Source organism: Cricetulus griseus, unplaced genomic scaffold (genome assembly GCF_003668045.3).
Source record: "Cricetulus griseus strain 17A/GY unplaced genomic scaffold, alternate assembly CriGri-PICRH-1.0 unplaced_scaffold_6, whole genome shotgun sequence".
Taxonomy (NCBI): Eukaryota; Metazoa; Chordata; class Mammalia; order Rodentia; family Cricetidae; genus Cricetulus; species Cricetulus griseus.
This window is the reverse complement of record NW_023277363.1, coordinates 707,726-719,983: the sequence shown is the minus strand read 5'-3', so window position 1 is coordinate 719,983 and position 12,258 is coordinate 707,726. Positions and strand designations below refer to the sequence as shown.

Below are 12,258 nucleotides of genomic sequence, written 5' to 3'. Positions count from 1 at the left end.
TCTGTCAAAAAGAGTCGCCCTGCAGAGAAAGGCCCATCTTCCAAGAGAATCCACTCTGTCGGGAACGTCATTCTGGGGAGAGAGGCCACCCTGCTAAGAAAAATAGACAGCACTCTGCAACAAAAGTGAGCACAGAGAAGAAATTAATTCTGTGGAGAGTGTTGAGTTTCACGACAGCTACACTGATGAGGAAAGTAACACAGGACAAAATGCGGGTTCTGTGGGGAAAGGTCAACACTCCAAGGAGAAAGTCTTTCTTGTAGAGAAACCTTCTTCAGGATTCATGCCTACAGTGCCAGTGCCAGAGCACATGAAGAATACTCCAGAAGAGGAAAGTAACACAGGAGAGAATGGCTGCTCTGTGGAGGAAGGTCATCACTCCATGGAGCAAGGCCTTCATGTAGAGAAACCTTGTTCAGGATTCATCCCTACCTTGCCCGTGCCAGAGCAATTGATGAATACTCCAGAAGAGGAAAGTAACACAGGAGAGAATGGGTGCTCTGTGGAGGAAGGTCATCACTCCATGGAGCAAGGCTTTCCTGTAGAGAAACCTTCTTCAGGATCCATGCCTACAGTGCCAGTGCCAGAGCACATGAAGAATGCTCCAGAAAGCAGAATTGGCAGTGATACCAGGCAAGTATGCGAGGTCCCTCATCAGAATTTGGCTGGGGCTGTCACCACTGGTCAGCATATGCAGGCAGTAAATCTGAATATGGGAGTTGCCTCAAGAACTAAAAGCATGTCAAGTTGAGGACTGGGACTTGGTAAACAAGCAGAAGCAGTTATTCCAGTTCCCTGCTGAGAAGAATGTAGATCACATTCTCGAAAACTATGCGACTTTCTTGAAGTCACAGAGAAAGTCTGATTATTCAGAATATTCTGTTGATGAACTTGTGTATGGAATTAGAGAGTACTTCAACAAGATGCTGGCCACTCAGCTGCTCTGTCAGTTTGAAAAACCCCAGTATGCCGAAATCCTCTTTGCTTACCCAGATATTCCGATGTCTCAGATTTACAGGGCTCCACACTTCCTGTGATTAATTGTGAACATTGAGACTGCTTTGGCCCATTTGTCACTTAATAGGCATAGTTTTATGTCATTGTCCAGCTATATGCACGGTTTCCTTAATTACCTAGCAGAGAATTCCACTTCTCTGTTTGGTGTGAGCAATTACAAAATGGCTTCTGTTGCATATTGCTTCAAAGCCCTGGCAGGGTCTGCAGACCACTCTGTTATGACCTAGAACAGTAAACATTTCTATCTTTGCTGATTTCATTGTGTATTTGATGTTCTTGAAAACTATGCAGCTACAAGAGGGCTTAATATTTCAGGTTGCTTATTGTTCTGATCAGATATAAAAACATTAATTGTCCAAAAAATAAATGTTCACTAAAAATTTGTGTCACTTATTTGACAATATTGCTCAAGTGATGGTGCTTCTATCCCTTCCACATCATGACTTTTTAGTAGGTGTTCATATTGCATGATAAAATGTCCTTTGTCCTCAGCCAAAGGATCAGCATAATGGCTATACCCAAAACACATGCATGCACCTAATTAAAAAATATAAAATATTTTCAAAATGTAAAAATGATTGAAGATATAGCTAAACTGTCCCTGGCTGACTTTTTCGTTTCAACAGAAACATCAACACAAAAATAGGAGTGATCAAAGAGAAGAAAAAGGAAGGAATGGTATAATTAGAAAGGTTAGAGGCCTTGCTAGAGAGGGGAGGATAAGAGTGAGGAATGAGAGGCAAGGAATGAGAGGCAGAGATGGGGAAGAGAGAAATAGGTAGAGAAGAACAGGAGGGGAGGAAGAAAATGGAGAGGACATGGAGGAGGGAAAAGAGAACAGCAGGGAGGTGGAAGACAATAAAGGTGAGAAGATAGAGGAGGAATATTAGAGGAGGAAGAGAAGAAAAGAGAGGAAGAATAAAAGGCAGAGGGGAGAAGGAAGAGGAAAGAATGAAGAGAAAGTAAAAGTGAAGTAAAGAGAGGAAGGATAGAAGGGAGAGGGCAGGAGGAGTTGGAGGAGAGGGAGTAAAGGGAGGAGGGGGGAAGAAGAGGAGGGGTATGCTGAGAATAAGAGGGGAAGAGATAAGGAAGAGATGGAGGTAAAGGAGAAGGATAAGAAAAGGAGGGGTGGAGAAGAAAGGGGGAAAGAGTAACAGTAGAGAAGGAGGGGAGGATAAGAAGAGAAGGTGAGGGAGGAGAAGGATGAAGAGAGAGGAGAAGGGGATAGGTAAAAGAGTTGAGTGACATTAAGGAAGACATTAAGGAGGAAGGGTAAGAAGGAAGGATGGACAAGAAGGCAAAGGAGAAGGAAAGAGAAAAGAAGGGAAAGGAGAGGAAGAGGGAAAGGGAATGAAAGAGAAAGAAGGAAATGAGTAGGGAGAGGAGGAAGAGAGGACAGGAGTTGTGGGAGGAGGAAAGAGTAAGAGAAAGGAAAGGAATAGCCTGGGAAGAGAAGAAGAAGAGGGGAAAGAGAAGGAGGGGAAGAAAATAGGACAGGAATGAGGAGAGGGGGAGGAAGTGTGGAGGGGAAGGAAGGGGGAAGAAGATGAGATGGAAAGGTCAAAAGCAGAATGATTGGGAGGGGAGGAGAAAGTGTGTTTGTGTTTGTGTGTGGTGTGAGAGAGAGTGGGGAGAGAGAGGGAGAGGGGGGAAGGGAGAACCACAGGTGAATTCTGTGAGCCTGCAATACCTGAACCATAGGTAAACAGGTTTGTCTTTCTACACTGTCAGAATTTATTGAATAAGACAAATTTCACTATAGGTATATTTCATTCACAAGTATTTGTCACATAATCATCCTTCCCTGGTAGCTAGGCTGAGGCAAATGAAGTTTAATTGATTCAGACTTAATTCCTAATATTAACACATCACACAGCACAGTAAATATATCTATTTGCATGCATAATAGTACAGAATAGATATGAGATAAAGAGGCTGAAGCAAATTCATGGGGTTTCAGAAGTAGGCTCTGAAAGAGTCTGTAGAGACAATGGACCAGATCAGTTTCTGGAGGGAGCTGCTGCTGGGGCTGCTGGGGTCAGGGTTTGAAAGTAAAGCTGTTCCATTGTGAGATTAAAGGGACCAGACCCTCATCGAGCCCCCTGCTTTGGCAGCCATGACGGGCTGTAGAAAAGACCCAGCAAGACATATTCCCTGACTCAGCAACATGTGCTGAGGCCCTGACCTTGCCCTAATCACTAGGTTGCAATCTCCAGAGACCCTCCTTGTGTCAAGGAACCAATGAGAGCTTAGCCTGTGGCCTCTGTATGTGCTTTACTGGTTATAGTGGAATGCTGTGCAGAGAAAAACTGTTCTGGCTCCCTGACCTCTACTGAGCCCAATTCCTCCCCAAGGTCCCCATCTCCTCAGGATCTCTCTGGTCCTGCAGCTGCAGAGAATGCTCCTGCCTGCATAGAGTATACCCGACCAGACAGGAAGGACCTCTGAGAGTTTGGAAATACCTCACACTTCCTTCCCCCTCTGCTTCCCTGACCTCTCCTGAGCCCTACTCCTCCCCAAGGACCCCATCACCCCAGCATCTCTCTGGGCCTGTGGCTGCATAGACTGTACCCGTCCAGACAGGAAGTACCTCCATGAGTCTGGAAATACCTCACAATTCCTTCCCCCTCTGCCTCCCTGATCACTTCTGAGCTCTACGCCTCCCCAAGGTCCCAATCAGCCCAGGATATCTCTGGGCCTGCAGCTGCAGAGAGTGGTCCCGCCTGCATAGAGTGGACCTGCCCAGACAGGAAGTACCTCCATGAGTCTGGAAATACCTCACTCTTCCTTGCCCCTCTGCCTCCCTGACCTCTCCTAAGCCCTATTCCTCCCCAAGGTCTGCATCACCCAAGGCTTTCTCTGTGTCTGCAGTTACAGAGAGCAAACCCACCTGCATAGAGTGGACGTGGCCAGACAGGAAGGACCTCCCTGAGTCTGGAAATACCTCTCTCTCCCTTCCCACTCTTCTACCCCAAACTCTCCTGAGTGAGGAGCCTAGGAGGAGATGCAGACATTGAAGCCTTGGCACACACACTCCACCAGGTGAATAGAGGAGATAGAGAGATCCCACGTGCACCCACTGGAAAAAGAGATGGGAAGAAGACAGAATAAGAACACACTCAACAGAGAGACCAATATGACACCACCAGAATCTAGTGACTCCACACCAGCAAGATTTGAAAAGCACAACACAGAAGAAGAAGAGACAGACCTAAAAGTCTACTTCATGAAGATTCTCAAGACCCTTAAAGAAGAAACAAGAAAAAATCTTAAAGAAATAGAAGAAAAAAACAAACATACAAACTCAAGATATAAGTAATTCTCTTAAAGCACTGGAAACAGTTCAAGGCATGAAAACTGAAATAGAAACAATATAGAAAACATAGAATGAGGGGATGTTGGAAATATAAAAGCTGGAAAAAAATCAGGATCTAAGCATCTGAGTATAACCAATAGAATACAAGTGATGGAAGAGAGAGTCTCAGTTGTTGAAGACTTGCTAGATGATATACAATCATCGACCAAGGAAAATCTCAAGTCCAACAAATCTCTAACACAAAGTATCCAGGAAATATGGGACACCATGAAAAGACTGAATCTATGAATAATAGGTATAGAAGAAGGTGAAGAAATATAGCTCAGAGGTACAGAAAACACATTCAACAGAGTCAGAGAAGAAAACTTCCCGAAACTACAGAAGGATATGCCTATAAAATTACAAGAAACTTACAGAACACCAAATACACTGGACCACAAAAGAACTCCACTTTCCACATAATAGTCAAAACACCAAACGTACAGAATAAAGAGAAAATATTAAGAGCAGCAAAGAAACAAGGTCAAGTAACATATAAAAGCAGACCTATCAGAATCACACCTGACTTCTCAATGGAAACTTTGAAAGCCAGAAGGTCCTGGACAGATGTCTTACAAACACTAAGGGAACATGGATGACAACCCAGACTATTGTACCCAGCAAAGCTTTCAATCACTATAGATGGAGAAAACAAGATATCCCATGACAAAACCAGATTTAAACAATACATATCCACAAATCCAGGACTACAGCTAGAAAGAAAAATCCAACCCAACGAAGGTAACTACACTCACAAAAACATAGGTAATAGATAATCCAATTTTACCAAACAGGAAAAGAAACAGGAAGGCTAAATCTACACAAAATGACACCACCACCAACAAATCCAAAACAAATAATAACCAACAGTAAATGGACATTAATAACCCTCAATGTCAGTTGTCTTAACCTGCCTATAAAAAGATACAAGTTAACAGACTGGATAGGAAGACAGTATCCAACCTTCTGCTGTACACAAGAAACACACCTCAACTTCAGAGACAGGTGTTTCCCAAGGGTTAGGAAAAGATTTTACAATCTAATGGACCAAATAAACAAGCTGGTGTAGCAATCCTAATATCTAACAAATTAGACTTCAAACTAAAATCAATCAAAAGAGATGAAGAAGGGCACTTCATACCCATCACAGAAAACTCCATCAAGATGTAGTCTCAATCCTAAACATCAATGCCCCAAATACGATGGCACCCACATTTGTAAAAGGAACATTACTAAAGATCAAACCACACATAAAACACACTTATAGCAGGAGACTTCAAACCCCTCTTTCACCTGTAGAGAGGAGCACCAGACAGAAACTTAACAAGAAACAAAGGATCTAACAGAAGTGATTACCCAACTGGGTTTAACAGATATCTATAGAACTTTCCATCCAAACACAAAAGCATATACCATTTTTTTTTCTCAGCACCACACTGAACCTTCTCTAAAATTGACCACATACTTGGCAAAATAGCAAACATCCACAGATACAAATAATTGAAATAACCCCCTGTATCTTATCAGACCACCATGCTTTAAGATTAGAATTCAACAGCAATACTAATTGCAGAAAACCTACAAACTCATAGAAATTGAATAACATCCAATTGTACCATTCCTGGGTCAAGGAAGAAAATAATTGAAATTAAAGACTTCCTAGAATTTAATGAGAATGTAGACAAAACATATCCAAACTTATGGGACAGTCTGAAAGCAGTGCTAAGAGGAAAGTTCATAGCACAAAGTGCCCACATGAAGAAACTGGAGAATAATCACCCTAGAGAATTAACAGAACAACTGAAAGCTTTAGAACAAAAAGAAGCAAACTCACCATGTAGGAGTAGATGCCACGAAATAATCAAAATAAGGGCTGAAATTAATAAAGTAGAAACTAGGAAAACATTACAAAGAATCAATGAAACAAAGAGTTAGTACTTTGAGAAGATCAACAAGATAGACAAACCTCTATCCAAACTAACCAAAATGAAAAGAGAGCGAGAGAGCATTCTAATTAAAAAATCAGAAATGAAAAGAGGGATATAACAATAGACACAGAGGAAATCCAGAGAATCATCAGGTTATACTTTGAAAACCTGTACTCCACAAAATTTGAAAATCTCAAGGAAATGGACAGTTTTCTGGATAGATATCACTTACCAAAATTTAACCAAGACAGATAAACAGTTTAAATCCACCTATACCCCTAATGAAATACAAGCATTCATCAAAAGAATCCCAACAACAACAACAAAAAAAGCCTGGAGCCAGATGACTTCACTGCAGAATTCTACCAGAAATTCAAACAAGTGCTAAAACCAGTACTCCTCAAATTGTTCCATACAATTGAAGATTAAGGGACATTGCCAAACTCTTTTTATGAGGCCCCAATCACTTTGACACCAAAGCCACGCAAAGATAGAACTAAAAAAGAGAACTACAGACCAACAACCCTCATGAACATCGATGCAAAAGTACTCAAGAAAATATTGGCGAATCTAATCCAAGAACACATCAGAAAAATCATCCACTATGATCAAGTAGGCTTCTTCCCTGGGATGCAAGGATGGTTCAACATATGGATATCCATCAGTGGAATCCATCATATGAACAAACTGAAACAGAAAGTCCAGTTGATCCTGAAAAAGCCTTTGACAAAATCCAACATCCCTTCATGATGAAGATCTTGGAGAAAAGAGGAATAACAGGAACATATCTAAACATGATAAAAGCAACATACACCAAACCAACAGCCAACATTAGACTAAATGGAGAGAAACTCAAAGCAATTCCCCTAAAATCAGGAACAAGACAAGGATGTCCATATCCCTTCAATATTGTACTTGAAGTTCTAGCTGGAGCAATAAGAGAAGAAAAGGAGATCAAAGGGACACAAATTTGAATGATGTCAAACTTTCACTCTTTGCAGATTATATGATTGTCTACATAAGTTACCAAACAAACTCTACCAGGAAACTCCTACGGCTGATAAACACCTTCAGCAAGGTATCAGGATACAAAATGAACTAAAACAAATCAATAACAATACTATATACAGATGATAAATGCAATGAGAAAGAAATCAGAGAAACATCACCCTTCAAAATATCCACAAGCAATATAAAATAACTTGGGGTAACACTAACCAAAATGTGAAAGATCTGTACAGTAAGAACTTTGAATCTTTAAAGAAAGAAATTAATGAAGATACCAGAAAAATGGAAAGATTTCCCATGTTCTTGGATAGGTAGAATCAACATAGTAAAAACAGCAGTCTTGCCAAAAGCAATCTACAGATTCAACGCAATCCCCATCAAAATTCCAACACAGATCTTGACAGACATTGAAAGAAAAATACTCAACTTTATATGGAAAAACAAAAAGACCAGCATAGCAAAAACAACTATGTACAGCAAAGGATCTTTCAGAGGAATCACCATCCCTGACTTCAAGCTCTATTATAGAGCCACAGTTCTGAAAACAGCTTGGTATTGGCACAAAAATAGACAGATAGACCAATGGAAATGAATTGAAAACCTGATATTAACCCATACACATATGAACACCTTATTTTTTACAAAGATGCTAAATATATACAATGAAAAAGATAGCATCTTCAACAAATGGTGCTGGCACACCTGGATTTGGACATGCTAAGGATTGCAGATAGATCCATATCTGTCACCATTCACAAAACTTAAGAGCAAATGGATCAAAGATCTCAACATAAATCCAGCCACACTGAATCTTGTAGAAGAGAATGTGGGAGATACCCTTGAATGAATTGGCACAGGAGACCGCTTCCTGAATATTACACCAGTAGCACAGACATTGAGATCTGCAATTAATAAATGGGACCTCCTGAAACTGAGAAGCTTCTGCAAGACAAAGGACACAGTCAATAAGACAAAATGAGAGCTCACAGAATGGGAAAAGATCTTTCCCAACCCCTCTTCTGACAGAGGGCTGATTTCCAAAATATACACGGAACTCAAGAAGCTAGCCACCAAAACACCAAACAATGAAATTAAAAAGTGGGGTGCAGAACTAAATAGAGGATTCTCAACAGAGGAATCTGAATTGGCTGAAAGACACTTAAGAAAGTGCTCAAAATCCTTAGCCATCAGAGAAATGCAACTCAAAGCAACATGAGATACCACCTCACACTTGTCAGAATGGCTAAAATCAAAAACACCAATGACAATCTATGCTGGAGAGGATGTGAAGAAAAAGGCACACTCCTCCATTGCTGGTAGAAGTGTGAACTTGTAAGACCACTTTGAGAATTAGTATGGCAGTTGCTAAGAAAAATGGCAATCAGTCTACCTCAAGATCTAGCAATTCCTTTCTTGGGTATATACCAAAATAATGCTCATTCATACAACAAGGATATATGTTCAACCGTGTTCATAGCAGCATTGTTTGTAATAACCAGAATCTGGAAGCAAACTAGATGCCCCTCAACTGAAGAATGAATAAACAATGGAGTACTACTCAGCAGAAAAAAAAGCAATGGAATCTTGAAATTTGTAGGTATATGCATGGAACTAGAAGAATCCATCCTGACTGTGATAACCCAGTCACAAAAAGACAAACATGGTAAGTACTCACTCATATATGAATTTTAGATGCAGAGCAAAGGATTACTAGCCTACAATCCTCTCCACCAAAGAGACTAGCAAGCAAGAAGGACTCTAAGAGAGAAATGCATAGACCCCAGAGTCTGGGAAGGGGCAGGATTTCATGAGCTAATTGGGAGCATGAGGGTAGGGGACAGGTAGCTACCAGAATGAGAGAAGACAAGGTGAGAGGATGAAATGGAGGACCAGAAATGTTGAGTTGGGGGAAGAATAGAGGAGATCAGGATGAGAGATACCATATTGGAGGGTGCCATTATAGGTCCGAGGAGAGATCTGGCACTAGGGATATTTCCAGAGATCTACAAGGATGACATGAACTGACAATGTAGGCAATGGTGAAGAGGATAACCTAAATTCCCTTCCCCTATAATGAGACTGATGACTACTTTTTATGCTATCCTAGAACACTTATCTACTGGCTGATGGAAGCAGATACAAACATACACAGATATACACTGAATTGAAATCAGGAACCTACTTGGAGAGGGAGGAATGAAGATAAAATGGGTCAGGTCCAGCCTGGTGAGACCCACAGAATCAGAATGCCAGAACAAGGGGGAGCACATGGACACAAGACTTCTGTCTGGGAGGCCAGCACGGTACTGAATCAGACCCCTGAACATGGATGTCAATGAGGAGGCCTCTGCACTCTAGGGGGCGCCTGGTAGTGTATTTGTATTTTTCCCTGGTGTAAGAAGGGACTTTGAGAGCCCATCCAACGTAAAGGGATGCACTCTTTGCCTGGACACATGGGGGAGGGCTTAGACCCAGCCCAGGATGATGTAGTAGACTTTGAGGAGCCCCTCAAGCACCCTACCCTGCCTGGGGAGTGGAGGGTGGATGGGGTGGGGGGCAGGTGAGTGGTTGGGGGCAGGGTTCAAGAGGAGGGAAGGGAGCAGGGATTGACATGTGAAGCAAGCTTGTTCCTAATTTGAACTAAAAAAATTAATTACAAAAAAATTTAAAAATAAATTTTAAAAAAGAAAACAACAAAAAAACTGCCCTAAGGGTGCCTCCAGGTACAACAGTCTTTCTGCAGCTACAGTTGTCCAATCAACTCAGGAAATGTTCCCCCAGCTCAGAGGTGTACCAATCCTGAGACTATTGCTATGCAACTAGCAGAGCTCCAGACTCTCCCCTTCCTCTACCCTAATATATGCCCTGCCACACTGCTCCTCTGGGTCCCTCCTATTCCACCCACTCTATCAGATGGACAGGGGACACAGGTTAACTCATAAATTAAAAAGACTTTGATTTTGTATAGGATCTAGGTTCTTGGTGGTTTTGGGGTTTCAGAATCTGGGCACAACATTAAAGGCCAAATTGAGGTGTGAGAGCAAGAAACAGTAGATTCAGGTCCAGGTCCAGACATGTGAGTAGGTAGCTGAGTAGGCCAGTCAGGGAGTGCTTGGTTCTTAATGCATATGGCAGGTAGCCGATGATAGTATGTTGTGGAGGCCATGCCAACACAGTGTTGGATGACCATCACTTTATGGGATCCAGGTAAAGATTTTATCCTTTTCTTGGCTTGGAGTATCTAGTATGTTCTTGGGCCTGATTTCCCTTATAGGACCTTAATATGTCCATGTGCTACACAATTTCAAGTCATCCAATAAATGGAGTGCATCCTCTTCTATTCCCAGGAATAAGTCATTTATCAGTCGGTACTGGATGGGTGGTACCTGATTGATGGTCTACCCAGGTACCTCTTGTCCTCCTTCCTCAAAATGGAGTCAGCTGCTTATAAAATAGAACCTCCTAGCGCCTAAAAGGAGGAAATTTGTTTCATACACTATAGAAAAGAGTGAGGCATAGCCTGATCTCAACAGTAAGGACTAAAAGAAAATCAAAGGCAATGAACCAGGTTGATAGACTGGGGTCACCACAATTTGTCCCAAACCTGAAGTCCCCTGGATAAAACCCTTGAAATTTCTTGAGTCTCACAAGAGACATTATTTGTCATAGCTAGGTCTGTAGTGGGAGCATTGAGGACTAAGCTGTGGAAGTAGCCAGCATTGCCTCTCTAGCTGGTTCTTGGCTTGATCAATGGTGCTTGTTTGTTGTCTTCCTCATCTTCATCCTCCTAATCTTCTATGTCCTCTGCTTCTTTTCCTCCCTGATCTTGTCTGTGGCCTTTGTGATGGCCTGTGAGCTGTTATCAAACTCTTTTATGACCTTTGGTGACACGGTTGTCAGAGACTGTACCGCACCCTACTTCTAGATATTGGCATAGAGGCAGTATTTGGACTGTACATTTCTAGGTATATCCAACAAGTCCTTGTCATCAGAGTTGTTCATCTGTTGTAACTTCCACTTGCACTTATATTCAGAGTTAAAAATCACAGATAATTCCCACTCTTTATACAATTTACCACCCTATTCCTCAGGCATTTTAGCATCAGTGTCACAGCTGTGTTCAAGATTTGTCCAAACCTCAGGTCAGTGGGATTAACAATCTTAGCCAGTCTTCCTAGTCTTTTGGCTTGGTAGCTTCTGAATGCTTTCTGTGTGGAAGGTTGCTCAGGAAGTCTTTCCCAATCATTCTTGACACCATTTGGCAGTGAGAGTTTTCACTTCATAGGTATTGTCTAGCTACACAGTTAGTTTGTAATTTGTCATCATCTATATACCAAATACCCATGTTGATCAACATGCTTTTGCCATGGTAGCTGAAGGGGATGTGTGCCTTCTTGGTTCTGTGGCCATGGAAGCCAGGCCAAATATAATGATGTATTCTGAGTCTCTGTACATGTCCACCTAGGCAAGATTTAGGAAATAGCTTCATCTAGCTGCTCCAAGCTTGTTTGAAGTCCACTATTATTTCCTTGATCATTGTAGAACTTGCACGAACAAAGAATGTGTTGTATAAAATAATATTTATGCTTAGAATCCATTAAGTTTTAAGTCTATTATCTTACAGTTTATGTTGCTCTGATGGAACAACATGACCACAAAGCAAGTTGAGGAGGAAAGGGTTTATTTGGCTTACACTTTCATAATGCTGTTCACCATCAAAGGAAGCAGGACAGGAATTCAAACAGGGCAGGAACCTGGAGTTGATTCAGTGGCCATGGAGGGGAGCATCTTACTGGCTTGCTACCTCTGGCTTGATCAGCCTGCTTTTTATAGAACCCAGGACCACCAGACCAATGATGGCATTACCCACCATGGCTGGGCACTCCCTCATTGATCAATAGTTGAGAAACTGTCATGCAGCTAATCTCATGGAGGCTTTCCTCAACTGAA

The 12,258-nt window shown here is 41.7% G+C and overlaps 1 protein-coding gene across 1 annotated transcript; it reads left to right on the top strand.

Annotated features, from left to right (window-relative positions):
- The first annotated feature begins 283 nt into the window (after positions 1 to 283).
- On the top strand, positions 284 to 1,244 carry LOC100767041 (mortality factor 4-like protein 2). The gene is given in 2 exon segments (XM_035453897.1): positions 284 to 637; positions 720 to 1,244. Coding segments are annotated over 2 exon segments (879 nt in total).
- The last annotated feature ends 11,014 nt before the right edge of the window (positions 1,245 to 12,258 follow it).